The sequence below is a fragment of the Hemibagrus wyckioides genome, linkage group LG23, assembly GCF_019097595.1.
Source record: "Hemibagrus wyckioides isolate EC202008001 linkage group LG23, SWU_Hwy_1.0, whole genome shotgun sequence".
Taxonomy (NCBI): Eukaryota; Metazoa; Chordata; class Actinopteri; order Siluriformes; family Bagridae; genus Hemibagrus; species Hemibagrus wyckioides.
This window is the reverse complement of record NC_080732.1, coordinates 1,384,081-1,400,221: the sequence shown is the minus strand read 5'-3', so window position 1 is coordinate 1,400,221 and position 16,141 is coordinate 1,384,081. Positions and strand designations below refer to the sequence as shown.

At 41.4% G+C, this 16,141-nt stretch overlaps 1 protein-coding gene across 5 annotated transcripts in view; it reads left to right on the top strand.

Moving 5' to 3' along the window:
* The window catches only part of ctnnd2a (catenin (cadherin-associated protein), delta 2a), a 298,449-nt gene that overhangs the window by 248,977 nt on the left and 33,331 nt on the right, over positions 1 to 16,141 (top strand). For 4 of the 5 annotated variants that reach the window (XM_058376504.1, XM_058376506.1, XM_058376508.1 and 1 more), the window contains 3 exons: positions 8,706 to 8,823; positions 9,689 to 9,739; positions 10,214 to 10,399. In XM_058376504.1, coding sequence (XP_058232487.1) covers positions 8,706 to 8,823; positions 9,689 to 9,739; positions 10,214 to 10,399 — 355 coding nt within the window. The remainder of the gene's footprint in view (positions 1 to 8,705; positions 8,824 to 9,688; positions 9,740 to 10,213; positions 10,400 to 16,141) is intronic. The other variant, XM_058376505.1, reaches the window with a different exon arrangement.

Sequence of the window (16,141 nt, the reverse complement as noted above, 5' to 3'; positions counted from 1 at the left end):
GGACCGGTCTGGATTGGACCGTATTTTCTGGCACTGTACTAGACTACACTGGAATTGCTCGGACTAGTGTAAACTATATTAAACCAGACTTTTATAGACAATTAGAGTAGATTAGCCAAGATTAGCTTGGACTGGACTTGACAGGATTGGACTAGTCTTCCATGCAAGCCTAGATGAGACTGACCTGGACTTGAACTGGTTGGACTGGACTACACTAGGCTGGCCCGGATTTGACACTTCCGGACAGGTTTGGATTGGAATCGATCAGATCGGGTTGGACGTTACTTGACATTATGGTAAAGGGATTTGTTGTGTGCCATAAGTGTGTGCGTTTGAGTAAACGATAATTGCTGAGAAACTGGAAGTGAACGTGGAAGTAAATTCAGATACAAAGGAAGCGAAGGCAGACAGTCAGTCGGAAGCGGCGCTGGGTGTTGAGGACGTGGAAGGAGATCAGATCTTCAGTCAGAGCAGGTACATTGGCTTCATTAAGATCAGGCGCTGGGAGAACAGCTGCAGAGTTTTAGCAAGAACAGTGAGAGAAAAGCGGGAGATCTCCTGAAATCCAGCAGCCCAAATAAGCATGTTTACCTCCCGAATCTCCAGAGTGGATCGGGCGAGCAGGAGATCTCGATTATCAGCATTCCAGACATGCCACCTGACACCAAGCCAAGTGTTCGGCAGCCAGGTATCTCAGTGGTGTCCTGCTTCACAGTCAGACGGCTGCGGGTGATGGATCTTCCCCTAAAACCTCTCTCTTATAAAACCGACCATCTGCTGAGACGTCAGTCTGCGTTTTTTACAGTTAAATGAAAATTCTTGGCCCAGAAATTATGTGTTAACTGTTTGGACAGAGAAGAAAAGCAGTGGAGTGTGCACATAATAAATCCTTTAGTCTAAAATCCTTAATTGTTTACAACAGCAGAGCTAAACCCGGTCCTTCGGGACTATAAAAATAAAAGGAAAAAAAAGATTTCCATGTTGAAAAGAAAAGGATAAGGATTACAAGGTGTGTTTAAAGTGTGTTCAATAAGTAATTAACTAACAAAGGATGTTAATTGATTAGATGGAGTTTATTGAGAGTGACAGAAAATAAATGACTTGAATAAGCAATAAAAGCCAAGTGCCTCATTAACTGTGGAAAATGAGCAAACCTCATGATCACATGCTGGACTCTGGACCTCACGCTGTTTCGGTCACGCTTCTATTTAGCGTTAACCCCGTTACGTGACATCTGCCCCTGTAAGCATGTGTACAAGCACAGACGCTAGGAGATTAGCGGCTTTTTTTCCCGTATTAGGTTGCATATTTTCGCTCTCGACAAGCCTGAAGTGCTTTATGAAAGGTGTCAAGAGCGACTCGCTCGGCGTTCTGCTTTGTCAGCACAACGCCAGCCGGCCCACGCTCTCCCCCTGCGGGTTTATTAAATCATTTTATCGTTTGGGAATATTGGCAGAGGTGCTCTGTTATTGGGTAGACCCTGTCAAAAGACTGGCATTCCATCATCATGATGGTTGGATATATCAAGCACCTGCTGCGGTCTAATCGCTGAGCGCGTGATAGCTAGGCAGCTAGATGTGAAAAATAATACCACATCCCTCTGTGAAGCATTGCTCTTTTTTCTTTTCTCTTTTTTCAGGCCAAATTGTGGGAGTAGAGCTCCATCACACTTCGTACACCTGATCCGTGTAGTTTCTCCTCAATCATATCCAGAGGAAATCTAGACTAGCATGTACTTTCATCACTGCTGCTTGTGAAGTGACAGGTTCAGAAAAATCACGCTTTCTTTCAGAACACTGGAATTCACCTTCTCTCTCGTCTCTCTCTCTCATATCTCTCTCATCTCTCGTCTCGCTCTCATTTCTTGGATCTCTTTTGTCTTTCTCTCATCTCTCTCTTGACCCTCTATTGTCTTTTTCTCTGTATTTCATCTCTATTTATTTTCACCCTCTATTTCATCTTTCTCTCATCTCTTTCTTTCACGTCTCTTTTGGCTCTCTCTTGTCTCTCTCTTGACCATCTCTTGACTCTCTCTTGACTGTTTCTTATCTTTCTCTTGTCTCTCTCTTGTCTCTCTGTCATCTTTTTCTTTCTTGTCTCTCTTGTCTCTCTCTTGACTCTCTCTTATCTCTCTTGTCTCTTTCTCTTGTCTCTCTCATCTCTCTCTTGATTCTCTTGTCTCTCTCTCATCTCTTTTTTTCTCATTCCTATCTTGTCTCTCTCGTCTCTTTCTTTCTTGTCTCTCTCTCTCTTGACTCTCCTGACTCCCTAGTCTCACCCTCTTCTCTCTTGTGACTCTCTATTCTCTGTTGTCTCTCTCTCAACTCTTTTTCTCATCTCTCCCTAGACTTTCTTGTCTCTCTTTTGTTATTCTCTTGTGTCTCTCTTGTCTCACTCTCGTCTCTCTTTTTCTCTTTTGTTTCTCTCTCTCCTCTCTTTTGCCTCTTTCTTGTCACTGTCTTGTCGCTCTCTCGTCTCAGATATTCTGTGTGGAAGATTTACTCCTTTAATGGCTGGAAATATTTCATTTGCTTTTCGTCTGGATTTCACAGAACAGTCTATCACACTAATCCCTGGTTAATGCTTCAGCAGAAGTACCTCAAAGAACAGCAGAAAGTGAACCTCTGAAAGCCTGGATATGTTTCAGTTATATATTTATTTCTATTTTTATGTCTTCAGGGGGTTTTATAGGTGGAATTATATTAGCAGGGTGTCCTTCTGTGTGTCCTCGTTAGTGTGAGATCTCCAGAACGAGCAGCTGAATGTTTGTGGGATTGATACGGAGTGATGATCGGAACCAGGAAATGATCTGATTAGATTTTGGAACTGATCCAGACATGGTCAAGGTCACTGCAAGGTCACATTACCTGCCTAACTGATAATAATATTCTTATGAAATATATATATATATATATATATATATATATATATATATACACTATATTGCCAAAAGTATTCGCTCACCTGCCTTGACTCGCATATGAACTTAAGTGACATCCCATTCCTAATCCATAAGGTTCAATATGACGTCGGTCCACCCTTTGCAGCTATAACAGCTTCAACTCTTCTGGGAAGGCTGTCCACAAGGTTTAGGAGTGTGTTTATGGGAATTTCTGACCATTCTTCCAGAAGCGCATTTGTGAGGTCACACACTGATGTTGGACGAGAAGGCCTGGCTCTCAGTCTCCGCTCTAATTCATCCCAAAGGTGTTCTATCGGGTTGAGGTCAGGACTCTGTGCAGGCCAGTCAAGTTCATCCACACCAGACTCTGTCATCCATGTCTTTATGGACCTTGCTTTGTGCACTGGTGCACAGTCATGTTGGAAGAGGAAGGGGCCAGCTCCAAACTGTTCCCACAAAGTTGGGAGCATGGAATTGTCCAAAATGTCTTGGTATGCTGATGCATTCAGAGTTCCTTTCACTGGAACTAAGGGGCCAAGCCCAGCTCCTGAAAAACAACCCCACACCATAATCCCCCCTCCACCAAACTTTACACTTGGCACAATGCAGTCAGACAAGTACCGTTCTCCTGGCAACCGCCAAACCCAGACTCGTCCATCAGATTGCCAGATGGAGAAGCGCGATTCGTCACTCCAGAGAACGCGTCTCCACTGCTCTAGAGTCCAGTGGCGGCGTGCTTTACACCACTGCATCCGACGCTTTGCATTGCACTTGGTGATGTATGGCTTGGATGCAGCTGCTCGGCCATGGAAACCCATTCCATGAAGCTCTCTGCGCACTGTTCTTGAGCTAATCTGAAGACCACATGAAGTTTGGAGGTCTGTAGCGATTGACTCTGCAGAAAGTTGGTGACCTCTTCGCACTATGCGCCTCAGCATCCGCTGACCCCGCTCCGTCAGTTTACGTGGCCTACCACTTCGTGGCTGAGTTGCTGTCGTTCCCAAACACTTCCACGTTCTTATAATACAGCTGACAGTTGACTGTGGAATATTTAGGAGCGAGGAAATTTCACGACTGGATTTGTTGCACAGGTGGCATCCTATCACAGTTCCACGCTGGAATTCACTGAGCTCCTGAGAGCGACCCATTCTTTCACAAATGTTTGTAAAAACAGTCTGCATGCCTAGGTGCTTGATTTTATACACCTGTGGCCATGGAAGTGATTGGAACACCTGATTCTGATTATTTGGATGGGTGAGCGAATACTTTTGGCAATATAGTGTATATTTATATATATATATATATATATATATATATATATATATATATATATATATATATATATATATACACAGTATATTGAATATATATTGATATAATTTGATGGTTTTTGAATGTTTTATCACTGAAAATGATCACAGATAATAAATTTGGAACAGAATGAGGCAGGTTTCCTGAGCTGATGAGCTGCAGAGGTCACTTCAGACTTTCCACATTATTATTTTCTAATATACATTTTTTAAAATGAGCTTTTATTGAATAAACGCATGCTAGCGTTGAGTAGAATAACATTCTAATTGAGTTTAAATGTGCTCTTTTATAAATACAGTATAAACAAAACTTCAGATCTATTTCATTTTAAAAAATCTAAAAAGGTTTTATGTTATTAGTTAGAGAAGTGAAGCGATGAAAGCAGCTCTTGTTGTCGCTCTCAGATTTTAGCCCTAAAGCTCTCGGTACATTTCAGAGCTGGTTTGTGTCCAGCGCAGCCGAGTTTACGGTTCCCTCGGCCCTCTGCCCTCTCGGCTCAACTCCTTCTCAGGCTTTATGAACAGTAAGTGCTCTGCGTTTGTGTTTCCCCGAAGCCTTTAGGAGCGCTCTTATTGTGTTACTGTGTTATTACATGGAGGGAAGCCAGGCGTGACATGCACAAAGCTCTCGCAGCACCTGATGCACATTAGCATAACCTCTGATTAACTGCTTTCCCACGTGGCAGAGCGGCGTGTGTGATTTCTCACGTGAAACACTGCAGTCAGAGAACTCATCCTCCGCCAGCTGAGCTTTTAGTGGTGTAAGTGTAAGGAGACATGGATGTTTCTGTGGAGAAGCAGATCAGCAGTAAAGTGAGACTCTGATACAGAGAGATGTCAATACACGTGCCCGGGAGTCACAGCCACTGACCGAGTCACAGCCGCTGACCGGGAGTCCCAGCCACTGACCGAGTCACAACCACTGACCGAGTCACAGCCACTGATCTAATCACAGCCACCGACCGAGTCACAGCCACTGACCGAGTCACAGCCACTGACCGGGAGTCCTAGCCACTGACCGAGTCACAACCACTGACCAAGTCACAGCCACTGATCTAATCACAGCCACCGACCGAGTCACAGCCACTGACCGAGTGTCACAGCCACTGACCTAATCACAGCCACTGACCGAGTCACAGCCACTGACCGAGAGTCACAGCCACTGACCTAATCACAGCCACTGACCGAGAGTCACAGCCTCTGACCGAGAGTCACAGCCTCTGACCGATAGTCACAGCCACTGACCGAGTGTCACAGCCTCTGACCGAGAGTCACAGCCTCTGACCGAGAGTCACAGACACTGAACCAGTCACAGCCAATAAGCGAGAGTCATAGCGACTGGCCAAGAGTCACAGCCTCTGACTGAGTCACAGTCACTCACTGATTTAATCACAGCCACTGACTGAGTCATAGCCACTGACCAAGAGTCACAGCCTCTGACTGAGTCTCCAGTTTCAGAGCTTTTTAACTTTGCAGCTGTAGCTTTTCTGACGTCTTCAGGACAGAGGCGTTTACGCTTCTTTGCGGTTTCTCGCGACACAAGCTGTGTTTCATTTTGTTTTGTTTTTAACATCAAGAGAGAGAAAGATAAAGAAAAGAGAGAGTCCTGGGACTAAGATGATGTTCCTCAGCATTCCAGGCTGCTATAAATGGATAAAAAGCATGGTGTGTCATTCCTGGATGAATATAAATTGTAATAGTAGGAATAGACACTTGGGGACATGCTGTCATGGGAAAATAATCATCCTCTGTTTGGGAGTTTGTGTTTTTTTATATAACACAACCTGTGATTTGTTTTGCAGCCGGAATGTTCCAGAGTAACGCTGTGTTCCAGACGCCTCTCTCTGTCTCTCTCTCTCTGTGTCTCTTTCTCTCTCTTCTCGTATATATATTTAAAGTTAGTTAGCGGATCAGCAGGCAGCTCGGCTGCTGTGGTGAATATTTAATAAGTCAATATGGCAAAGCCGGGACGTGAATAAATAGTGGGGTTTGTTGTGCCGGAGCACGCTTTTATCAGCAGCAGCTAAATGATATAGCTTTAAAGCCTTTGCCAAGTTAATGTGATGGAAAGAGAAGCTTCTCTGAGCGCAAATGTCGTCGTTTTGTTTCCTCGTCATCTCCCGATCGCACAAAATGAAATGTAGCAATCGATTTGGGCCGAGCTGAGTGACGAGAATGCAGATGAGATGTGAGTGTCTCGCGGTGGCCCTCCCTCCGAGCTGGGAGAGAGAAATTACTTGGACTCTTTGAGGGTTTTGGACGAGCTCCTGCAGGAATTCAGTGTGTGTGTGTGTGTGTGTGTGTGAGAGAGAGAGAGAGAGAGATATTTCTTTCGACCGGACAGCCGTGGGCTATTAGTCAAGATCGAATCTTCCCTGCTGCAATGACATGACGAAGCGTTTTGGAATCTCGAATATGATTTTGATTTGCTGTTATTTTCAGCAGAGACAAAAAAACAAAAAAAGAAGGCAGAAACACGCTGTAGGTTTGTAACACTGCGTTCGAGGCAGAGAGAGGAATAAAACACTGCATGAGCTCCTTTACCACCCCAGGGTTGATTATTTTCCCATAACAGCACATCCTGAAGTGTTTTATTTCTCTCATTCCCTTTATTTTAAAATAATAATAATAATGATAATAATAATTGAAACAAATATACATGTAATTTAAATATAATAAAATATTTAAATATTTAATTTAATTTGAATATTTAAATTGGACACATTTTAATATTTACATATATTTTTGCTTCTAATTTCTTTGTAGCTGTTCTTCTAATTAGTGAATCTAACATCTGCAACAAATTTAATACACATTTAATAATACAAAAAATATTTTTTTCATTAGTTCATTACTTGGTTATCTCTCATTTTGTTGGTTATTGTGTGAAACACACAGTGTCATTTTTTCAAGTAGTGATTCATTTACTTCATGAACTATTTCAACGATCTATTAGTGTTAATAAATGTTCACTTGTTTGTTTTTCTTAATTGTGGCTGTATACATTTTTTGATAGATGTTCTATATGAAATCATCAGGTTCACATCCTGCTTTCGGTTCACTTTGACGATGCCGGGAGTCGATTTAAAAGGTGTCATTTCCAAAATGAGTCAATTATAAAAGGAGTCGATTCTAAAATGACTCAATCCAGTATGAGTCACTAACAGAAAGAGTCGGTCAAACTGAGTTGATTCTTAAATGAGTCAATTACAAAATGAATCAGTTCCCTGATTCAATGAACTGAAATGTAGGAGTCATTGCCAAAGCTCCAACACTATTTATTCATCAAAATACCAGAAAGAAAATTTTCCAATCAAAAATAATTTAATAAACTGAAAAATAATAACAATGAATTAATAAAAGTTAGAAGTTTAATTGATTAGACAATAATTAATCGTCTCTCCATGAGGTAATTGGGAAAAAGAAAGACTCTGAGCAGTGTTTCAGAAGTTCCTCTTGGTTAATATCAGACACTTGTTTACTCAGTAAGCAACAATAAATAAGAGAGTAAATAAACTATTCGTGATCTCTCTGTCCTCATCTCCCTGATCTCTCTCTCCTCATCTCCCTGATCTCTCTGTCCTCATCTCCCTGATCTCTCTGTCCTCGTCTCCCTGAGAGAGAAAACAATCAAATATTTATCACGTCAAAGTCAAAGACTGAATTCAGAGCAAGTCAATCAAACCACCCCAACGATCTGATATGCAAATTAGTCTCTCTCACATTCTCTCATTCTCTCTCTCTCTCTCTCTCTCTCACGCACACACACACACACACACACACACACACACGCACACACACACACATGCACACACTATCTCTCTCTTTCACACACACACACACACACACACTCTCTCTCTCTCTCTCTCCCTCTAATCAATAAAAATCAATAATTCAATCAATAATAACACAGAAAAAATACAACTAAAGTAAATAAAAGATTTAAAAAAATCAATTCTTTCTCTGATACTACTACTAATAGAACAAGAAAAATAACTATATAAAAAATTACATTTAATTATTTAATTGATTTAACATTTGAATTAATATTTACTCTTTAATGAATATTTCTATTTAATTTTTTTTATTAAATGAAGTAATCATTACTAATAATTCTTAATTATTCGTTAGTCATTTATAATAACTACTACTAATAATAAAAATAAATAAAATTTTATTTATTGATTGTTTAGACCTGTCCAGAGTGGACCCCTGCCTTTCACCCAGTGTGTGCTGGGATAGGCTCCAGCAGATCCCCGTGACCCTAATTAGGAATAAAGCGGGTATAGAAAATGGATGGATGGATGATTGTTTAATTGCTATTTAATGAATATTCCTGTTTGATTTTTTTAATGAACTACTAAACAATAGCATAATTAACTACTACACTAATATAATAATAATAATAATAATAATAATAATAATAATAAAATATATATGATGATGATGATGACGAAGAAGACACTGAATATGTGTGTGTGTGTGTGTTTCAGGAACGTGAGCTCGGCCGGAGAGGAGGCGAGGAGGAGGATGAGGGAGTGTGAAGGTCTGACAGACGCTCTGCTCTTCGTCATCCAGACCGCACTGGGGAGCAGCGAGATTGATAGCAAGGTTTGTGTCTGTTCTTCTTCCTCCTCCTGCATCACCTCCACTATCAGGGATCTTTTCTCGAGCTTTTCCCGGCTCCTGTTTTCCTAAACGCTCGTCTTTAATCATGATTTAGCGGCGCTCGCTCCTCTTCAGGGTGGTGACGCCGGCACAGGAAGCGTGTTTATGCTAATGAGGATAGAGCGCTGAGCCGTGCTGATGCTACACGCTCGACTCAGCGTTCTGCCTCTGGTCATCTCCAAACCCCAGCTCATTACAGCTTCCTCAGCACCTCCTCCTCCTCTTCCTCCTCTGTCCCATTCATCTTTTTCACCATCGCCAACTTTCTGCTCAAGTCGTAGCCAAGTAAAAAAAAGACTTTCTTTAGCTCTTGCATCAGAATTCAGTCCAGAAGTCTGATGTTTATTTACTTTATTTATATTTATTAACACATTTGCATCATTTGTAAATAAAATCCAAAAATTGATATTGTCCTTTATTCATTGATTTATGTTTTTAGTTTTAATAAATATTTTTAAAAATATTGTTAAAAATTTCTTTATACACTGAAACAAGGCTTGAGGATGAGCCCGCAATCTCAGGAAGTCTTTCCCAAAGCTGAACTTATCCATCTTTACACAAAGACGTCTTACAAACACGTGTTTCTAAAATAATAAAAATTTTATGCTAAAAAAAATACGTTCTTTATGCTGAAATCAGTTTCCGGTGGTAAATCCGTCAAGGTATTTTGTGGAAGTATTTTGTGATTAGTTAAAATCCTGGCAGAAGAACGTGAGATGTCGACTGCAGAGGCTTGTGTTATGTCTGAAATGTCGGAGCATAATTCCGACACTGTTTCTCTGATTACGCTCATTATTTTTGTTTGCAGAGAGGCTCGTCCTTCTCGCTCAGCGACGGCAAAAACAAGCAGCCGCAGCAAGTCAGTCATTTTTCATCGTAATTTCCTCGCATTCATTCCCCCGCTGGCCTGGCAGGCTTCCCTCTCCCTCTGCTACTGTGTCTCCCTTTAATACCTCGTTAAATGGAGTGCGAGTTAAATGCCGATGGATCGTCTGGCCGTGGTTGTTTTTTTTTCCGAACGGATTTTCTTTAATCTCGTTTAAATGGATGACAAAATATATAATTATATAATTAGCCACTTTGAGCTGCGAGAGAGAGGGAGAGAGAGAGAGAGCCCCCCATCTTTCCTGTGCTTTTCAGAAACTCGGCTCTGTCCCCAAAGGAGAACCGAGAGAACCTCCAGGTGTTTGCTAAACGATGGACAAGTCGATCTTTTCAGTAATGGCCGCTTTAATGCATCCGATCGTTACTTGGCTTGCTGGCAGCAAAGCATTAACGCAGGAGGACATTTCAGGTCATGTGCATTAACTCTTCTGTGTTTCGTTCTCCTCAGACCATAGAAAACTGTGTGTGCATCTTAAGGAACCTCTCATACCGACTGGCAGCCGAAACGTCTCAGGGACAGCAGATGGGCACCGAGGAGCTGGACGACCTTCTGTGCAGTGACTCCAATGGCAAGGACGGAGAGAGTTCAGGCTGCTGGGGAAAGAAGAAGAAGAAAAAGAAGGCGCTGGATCAGGTGAGCGTGCTGGCAGGAGACGAGGAGCAATTAGCGGCGGTTTTTGTGGGTCGTGTTCATCCTGCTCCCAGTGCACCGAAAGGTTTTAGGGTAGACGCCAGCGGCATTAAAACTTCAAACTCCTGGCAGCCGCATGGTTTAGAACCTTATAAAAATTTTGTGGTAGTAAAGATCCGTCATTTAATAAGCATTTACTACATGCTGTGTACTCCAGGAATGTTTATATCGCTGCTGTTATAACCTCCAGAGAAAAGCGTGTCAGTGTGACGGCTCTCATGAGGATATATCAGAACCTCTCACTGGATTTATTACCTTATAGTCCTTAATGAGACCAAGAGATTGAGAGTAAATATCACCTGGATGTCGATATCAGCTTGTATTTATTTGTCACGTATACATTACTGCACAGTGAAATTCTTTCTTCACATATCACATCCTTGGGGATTGGGGTCAGAGGGCAGGGTCAGTCATGATGCAAGTGCCCCTGGAGCAGGGTGCGTTGGGGGCCTTGCACAAGGGCCCAACAGTGGCAGCTTGGCAGTGCTGGAGCCTGAACCACAATCCTCCAGTGAATGACCCAGAGTCTGAACCACTTCTGCCCCTTTGAGCCCAAACACTGCCCCCATGATTTAGTAAATAATTTAACATAAGGCAACACAACTAGTCAAGATTGTGTTTATTATTATTATTATTATTATTATTATTATTTATTTGTTTGTTTGTTTGTTTATTTGGAAAATGTATTCAGTCAGGTTCCACAGCTGTACATGGATTTCCTGAGTTTAGATCCAGTGTCTGATCTGATCAGAAAGCAGACTCTCAGCATGTTTGACTGGACATTTGTGGATAAGATCAGACAGCCCTGGATTAGATTAGATTAGATCATTTAAATAGCCTGTGTGTTGTATAAACCAACAGCTTTACCAGATGTTTCTTAATATCTCAGGGTTAAATGCTTGCCAAAAAAAAACCCGGAATAGAAAATACAGACTGATTAGTGGTTTTTTTTGTTTTGTTTTCACTCAAACTCCGCCCCATATGCATATGGCTATGGATGTGGTAGCTTAATGGTTAAGGTGTTGGGCTACTGATCAGAAGGGTGTGAGTTTGAATCCCACCAAGCTGCTACTGCCGGGCCCCTGAGCAAGGCCCTTAACCCTCAATTGTATAAGAAGGGCTAAATTGTATGTCTCTCTGGATAAGGGCATCTCCCCAATGTTAGAAGTGTAAATGATCTGCTGTGCGTGATTCCGATATTCACTCGGTTTTATGTAACTCATCTCTGAATACATTTCTTTATTAACAACTCAGTTCTCTTTAGAAAATAAATGTAAAAAGGTAAACATTATTTAATCCAGTTATTCTTTTAGATCTCATTGTCATCTATTTTAATGTCTTACATCCTTTAGCCTGATATTCATTTTTAAATTGCGTCTTGGATCGTTCGTGTTTTGTTCACATCTTGAGTTTTTGTAAGCTTTTGTTTTTCCTGTTTATCAAAAAGAAGAATCATCATCGTGTAACCGTTCAGTCTGATACTTAAAGGTTCTTCAAACCAAAAAAAACCAAAACGCGCAATTTACGGTCATTTTGGTCGCATAATAGCAATAAGCTACTCGCAAATATCCTGAAATCAATCCTATTTATTTAGTGTGGATTTTTTGCACCATCGTTTCATGGCTTGGGGCTGCACTAGACAGAAAATGAGATGAGATGAGGGACGTCCCGTTCCAGATGTGATAAATCACCCTCGTTTTGCGGCTCTCGGCTTCTGCACGAGCGCTAATTCCCACACAGGTGCCTCACGTGGCGTTTGAACCTTAGTGGAGATGACAGGAAGTGTGAAGTGAGCGTACTGTAGTATATCTGAGCGTGTAAAGGTGATGGATGAGGCGAGCAGCGTAGCTTTAATCCTGAATAAATTCATCTAAATGAAATTAAAGCAGTGTCCATCCATCACGCCGCTCTCCCGGTGAGGACACGGCGCCGTAAAAACGCTCGGATTCCAACATCACGTCAGAGCGATCGCTCCGTCGAGGATGGCTTTATTAAACGCCGCAGGACGTTTTTTTTATTATTATTATTCTTTTCTACGTCCGAGGATCCTGGACATTCCGCATTCGGATCAGAACCGCTTGGTGTCACAGCTCCGGCGCCGTCTCTGTGGTCAATCCCGCTCCTTTATTCCACATCAGAGCAGCGTCTCCCCCGTATGTAAACCGTAAGATAGCTCGCTCTCTTGTCCCTCGTCTCTTGTCCCTCGTCTCTCGATTCCTGTCCCTCGTCTTTATGCTGAACAGAGACTCGAAGATTAAACATTTTATTGATCCTTCTTCTTCTTCCTGCCTCGTATTGATCTGATGCTCAGATTTAAAGATGATAGAGGGGTGTGAATAATTTGAACATGATAACCAGAAAACTCAATATCAGGTTTCTTTGGTTCTGCACTTTCAAGGATCAGTTTAAACCCTAAACCAATACGAAATAAAACCATAGATATTTTTATATAAAATTAAACATTCAGCAAGAATTGATTGATTGATTGATTGATTTTTGGTTGGTTGAACAGGTGATTGATTGATTGATTGATTGATTGATTGATTGATTGATTGATTGATTGATTGATATACTATAGAAGATATTTGATCTACACCGAAGAGAAAGCTTTGGTGATTGTTAGTCTTGTTGTTATTGTTGTATATAATCAGCTGTAGTGAAGTCCAGCGTTTCATCTGTAGCTTCACTCCTCCTCCTGCAGAAGTGAGACACAGTGTAAGAGGACACCCAGGCCTGAAGGCGAGTTCAGGCTAATGTACTCCGCTAAATCATTTATCGCTCACTGGCAGCTGGCTATCTGACGAAATCCGGCTGAGCTCCAGGTCAGAGCTGCTAGCGTTTAGCACGGTTAATTGACTGAAGGAGGAGAGGCATGTAAACATGAAGGCAGCGGCCTGTCTGATGCTCTGGCTTGATTTAAACATCACAGACGTGTCAGTATCTCACCTCACTTTATCTCAGATCTTCTCGGCTACGATTCCTACCACCAAGTCGATTTTGTGAGAAGAAAAGTTTTGCTCCGTTGTTCCGATTTGGCCTTCAGATGAAGCTGTGTTTCATGTAGCTGTCAGCTCTCTGTTCTCCCGTCTGCTGTGTTTAAATACGCTGTAAATGAGAGCAGTGAAGTGAATCTGAGTGGACAGTGTGGACTGGCACTGGGTCTGCACTCACAGCTCTGAACACTGAGAAGAACACTCCACTCCATCCACTGCTCCTTCCTCCTTCTCAACCAAAAGCACTTCTTTTTAAAAGAATTTCACTGCGCAGTAATGTATATGTGACAAAAAATCGACCTCATACAACATGCGGAAACATTTACTGCTGAGAAGAACGTGAGCCCAACACCGAATATGAGGAACTTTCACACTGTAGATTTTGGACAGTTTCTTTATAATCAGAAAGGTCAGATAGACTATTGTATATTTAGACTTTAAAAGCAGTTTTCCAACGTGAGAGCTTGTGACTCCCTGGACATGTGATGTCGTGTTGTACACGTGTTACACGTCTGTTTCCTTTACTGATACTGAACAGGGACACTGAACAGATCGAAATATTAACATTTCACTTAGGCTAATCATTAAATTTCATGACTTAAAGACTCAAAGTCTGTTTTTTTTTTTATCGTTCTGTTCACAGATAAAATTGAATTGAAAAGTACTAAATTATATGGAGGCGTTTCTTTACGGAATATCCAGCGTGGAGTAAAATAGAAGCCCTCAGTGTGAACGCTAATCTGAACGCTCGGGAATGCTTCATCAAGCGATCCTGTAGCACGTAGACGAGCGTAATGACACGATCCGTGTCGCTCGCCGAGCCGCCGGCCTCCGTGTTTGTCAGCAAAACTTGCTTTCTTTCTTTTCCAATAAACACCTGCCAATTAGTCGGCGTTACTGTAATTACAGCATGGAGCCAGTAAAGGTGTCAGTCAGACACACAGTCAGGTAATTACACCTTCTCTCAACTCCTAATCCATCCTCTCATTACAACACCATCATTTCGTCGTCTTCGCTAATACATCCTCAGAGTTTTGTGGATGAAGTCTAGACGCTGGCTAAAGAAAACCTGAGGTGGGAATTTGGGAAAATGGCGCAGACTGCTTGCTATCGAGTGTGTTAAGCATCAGAGAAGAACGTAAAAATATAATATTCTAGAAATATTTTTTTGCTTAAATATTCGATTTCAGAGAGAGAGGGAGAGAGAGAGAGAGAGAGAGAGAGAGAGAACAGAATAAAATGTGCAGCTCAATATTTTTTATCCTGTTTAAGCTACATTAACATGTGTCGGCTTAGAGGTTAGAGGTACAAATTATTATTTACACCACAAGTGTCCATCCAAAGTCCAGCACTGAGCTGTTAGCTGTTTTTAAAATGTCTGGTGAAAAAAATAATAATAATGAAGAATCAAGAAAGTTTGTGTCCTGGAACCACCTGATAAAATAAAATGAAATTAAGAAAGATAATTAATTAATTAATTAATTAATTAATTAATTAATAAATAAATAAATAAATAAATAAATAAATAAATAAATAAATAAAAAAAGACACCCACAATATAGATTTATTGCGCAGACATAATCTTATTATTTCTATATAAGGCTTTTCTTTCTTTATTTATTTTTTAATATATTACACATAATATTCTCACGGTTCTTATTGATTTCTGACCCTTTTTTTTTGACTGAAAATAGATTTTATTAAAATCATCATGCTGACATTATTATTCATTATTCAAGTAATGAGTTTAAACAGGCAGTGCCCCCCCCTTACTCTCTCACATTGGGGATAAAGTCTGAAAAGTGTTCTGGACAAGAAGTGGAGGGTCTCTCTCTCTCTCTCTCTCTCTCTCTCTCTTTCTCTCTCTGGTGTTCTTCTTCCCTCTAGCGATTAAGCGACAGACTTGATCCTGGGAGCAGGATGATGGAGAGAACGTGCTCTCATTAATGATGAAAGGAGAAGGAAGGAGTTTTTTCTCATGCTGGTGTTTTGTGAGTCACTGTTCCAGAAACTAGGTCACTCCCTTAGCCTCAGACTTTTTTTTTTTTTTAAACAATTACCTCTCCTGCCCTCGGCTCCTGCCGACACGTCCGTTTATTTCTGATCTGATGTGTGATGTTGTGTGTCAGGTTGGGGTAGGTGTGGTTTGGGTGTTGAGGTGAGAGTATGGAGTGTTAGACAGCTCCAGTACACAGATTTGTTAGGCATATTAGTGTTTGAGAAGCTCAGCATGAAGCGTACAGGCTTCCTGTTGTGTGCTGGCATCTCTTCATCTCCCCCTCCTCATCCTCGGTGTGAAGTGTCTGACAGACAGACGTTAACTGAGACACAGTATTACTGCATCTGCTCTGCTGAACACGTCCAAGCTAGCATGCCTGTTTAAGCGCTAACAATGCATTTTCTTGACTCTTTTTTTTCAGATGTCATGGCACGATGATGTAACATGATCCTTTGTCAGATTTGTCACTCACTCTTTAAGATGAATCGCTTCAAATCCAAAATAATCCCCCGGACATGTCTGTGGAATTTAAACATATCTCTTAAAGGCAGTGATCCTTTGTACTATGCTACAGTAGGGGCATGACCGATGCATTGGAGGCGTGGCCTCTGTGCACATCCTTCCCAGTAAGGAAGGAAAGAAGGTGTAGCTCCCTTAATTGTTAAGAAATAGAGGTTGGATGAAGAAGGTTGG